General features: G+C 32.9%; 1 protein-coding gene across 1 annotated transcript; it reads right to left on the reverse strand.

Moving 5' to 3' along the window:
- Positions 1 to 543: 543 nt before the first annotated feature.
- On the reverse strand, positions 544 to 1,388 carry LOC111464511 (late embryogenesis abundant protein 1-like). The gene is made up of 3 exons (XM_023108739.1): positions 1,305 to 1,388; positions 893 to 1,027; positions 544 to 788 (listed from the first exon to the last, which is right to left on the reverse strand). The coding sequence occupies exons 1-3, from the start codon at positions 1,356 to 1,358 to the stop codon at positions 708 to 710; spliced, it is 270 nt and encodes an 89-aa protein (XP_022964507.1). The 5' UTR covers positions 1,359 to 1,388; the 3' UTR covers positions 544 to 707.
- Positions 1,389 to 1,662: the final 274 nt, after the last annotated feature.

Consider the following 1,662-nt stretch of genomic DNA (forward strand, 5'->3'; position numbering starts at 1 on the left):
GCTCAATTATCAGTTAGTAGGGCAGGGGACTCAAAATTCTCATATTACTGATTCAAATCTGCTATTGAAAATAAGTCTAATGTGTCGATAATGACACCAGAAATAATATTGTTTCCGTATTATCCATAAGTGATTTGATTAATCACTAAGGCATGACTTAGTATAGAATAACAAATTTGGAACTACGGTAGAGAGCAAAGAGAGATGAAAACAACTTTGAGAGAGATGAAAACAACTTTGCAAATCTAGACTGCATCTAAATGAGCGGAATCTTGTAGCAGTTCAAGCATAGTTAAGAAAGATTCAATTTAGTTCTTGCTCGAAACGATATTAAGAGGAAGTTAATTGGCCTATTCTACTATATCCCAATGGAATGGACATCATCAGAACTTGGAAATGCGTGACTTGCTTGGATATTGAAGTTCGAGTTATTAGCTCATCAGATCAAGTAATCAGTTTCAAACTCATACCGTACACGCTTCTATTTAGTAAATTATGATAGAAAAAGGAATAGTAAATTATGATAGAAAAAGGAAGAGGTAAGAAAAATGAAGCCTTGTATTATCTTGCTATGCTTTATTACATTAAAAAAGCAAGAGGATTTGTATCCAAATTCCAAACAAAATATTACCTAATAATAATAAACTTCATCAATCAAATTAATAATTTGAATTCTTTATTTAAAAAAAAAAAAACTTTGGTGTTCTTCATTTCTTGTCACCCATTCCAAGTGTTTCCTTCACTGTGTCCACAGCATCTTGAGCCATATGAACCATCTTCTCTCCAGTCTGCAACAAAATAAAGCATCACAATTCAAACCCGAACCCGAACCCAAACCCGAACGAGAAGCTCTTTAGGTGTATTTTTATCAAACAAAATTATTTGGAAGAACCTGTTGGAGAAAAGTAGCAGGTTCTTGCTTGTCATGGTGGGCAGAAAGTTGAGCTTGAGCTGAATCAGTAGGCAAAATGTCTCTTGGTTCATTGCCTGTGGATTGGGTGGCTTCCATCCATTCTTCTGTTCTTGCCTGCCTCACCATTTCAGCCAATTCTTAACCATTTCCAAAACTTTACCCTCAAAAAATCACTATTCACAACCTCGACATCGAGATCGTTCAAATCACGCTCGATATCTATTTCACTTCAATTTCTTACTCCGTTTCGATCAAAATCCAAACCCAAAAAAAAGTTCTCGTATTTAAAAAATGGTTTCAAAAACAAAAAAACAAGAACATTCCATAATCAGACATACAAGAAAGTACGATAAAACATAAAGAACGAAGATCGAAACATATTTTCAATCACCTGAGTCAGGCTTTTGGTTTGGTCATCATTGAAACTTTGCTGCATGCTAGACATATTTTTCTCTTTTTTTTTTAACAATGGAAGATTATTGTTTTTTATTTTTTTTTATTTTGAAGTTTATTGAGGCTGTTTATATAGTCTAGAGGTTGCTTTTTTAGAGTGACACGTGGAGGAGAGAGAGAGAGAGATTTGACTCACTCAAAGCTTAAAAAGTTGAGAATAGAGAGAAAAATATGGGGAACCAATTAGTTACCAAAATAATTTGATTTACTTTAGTTGTTACTTAACCTTTTGAATTAGTAATTTTATTCAAAAACTTTAAATAATGTAATTATTAGAGTACAATTATAGGTATATA

The sequence above is a fragment of the Cucurbita moschata genome, unplaced genomic scaffold (assembly GCF_002738365.1).
Source record: "Cucurbita moschata cultivar Rifu unplaced genomic scaffold, Cmos_1.0 Cmo_Scf00030, whole genome shotgun sequence".
Classification (NCBI taxonomy): Eukaryota; Viridiplantae; Streptophyta; class Magnoliopsida; order Cucurbitales; family Cucurbitaceae; genus Cucurbita; species Cucurbita moschata.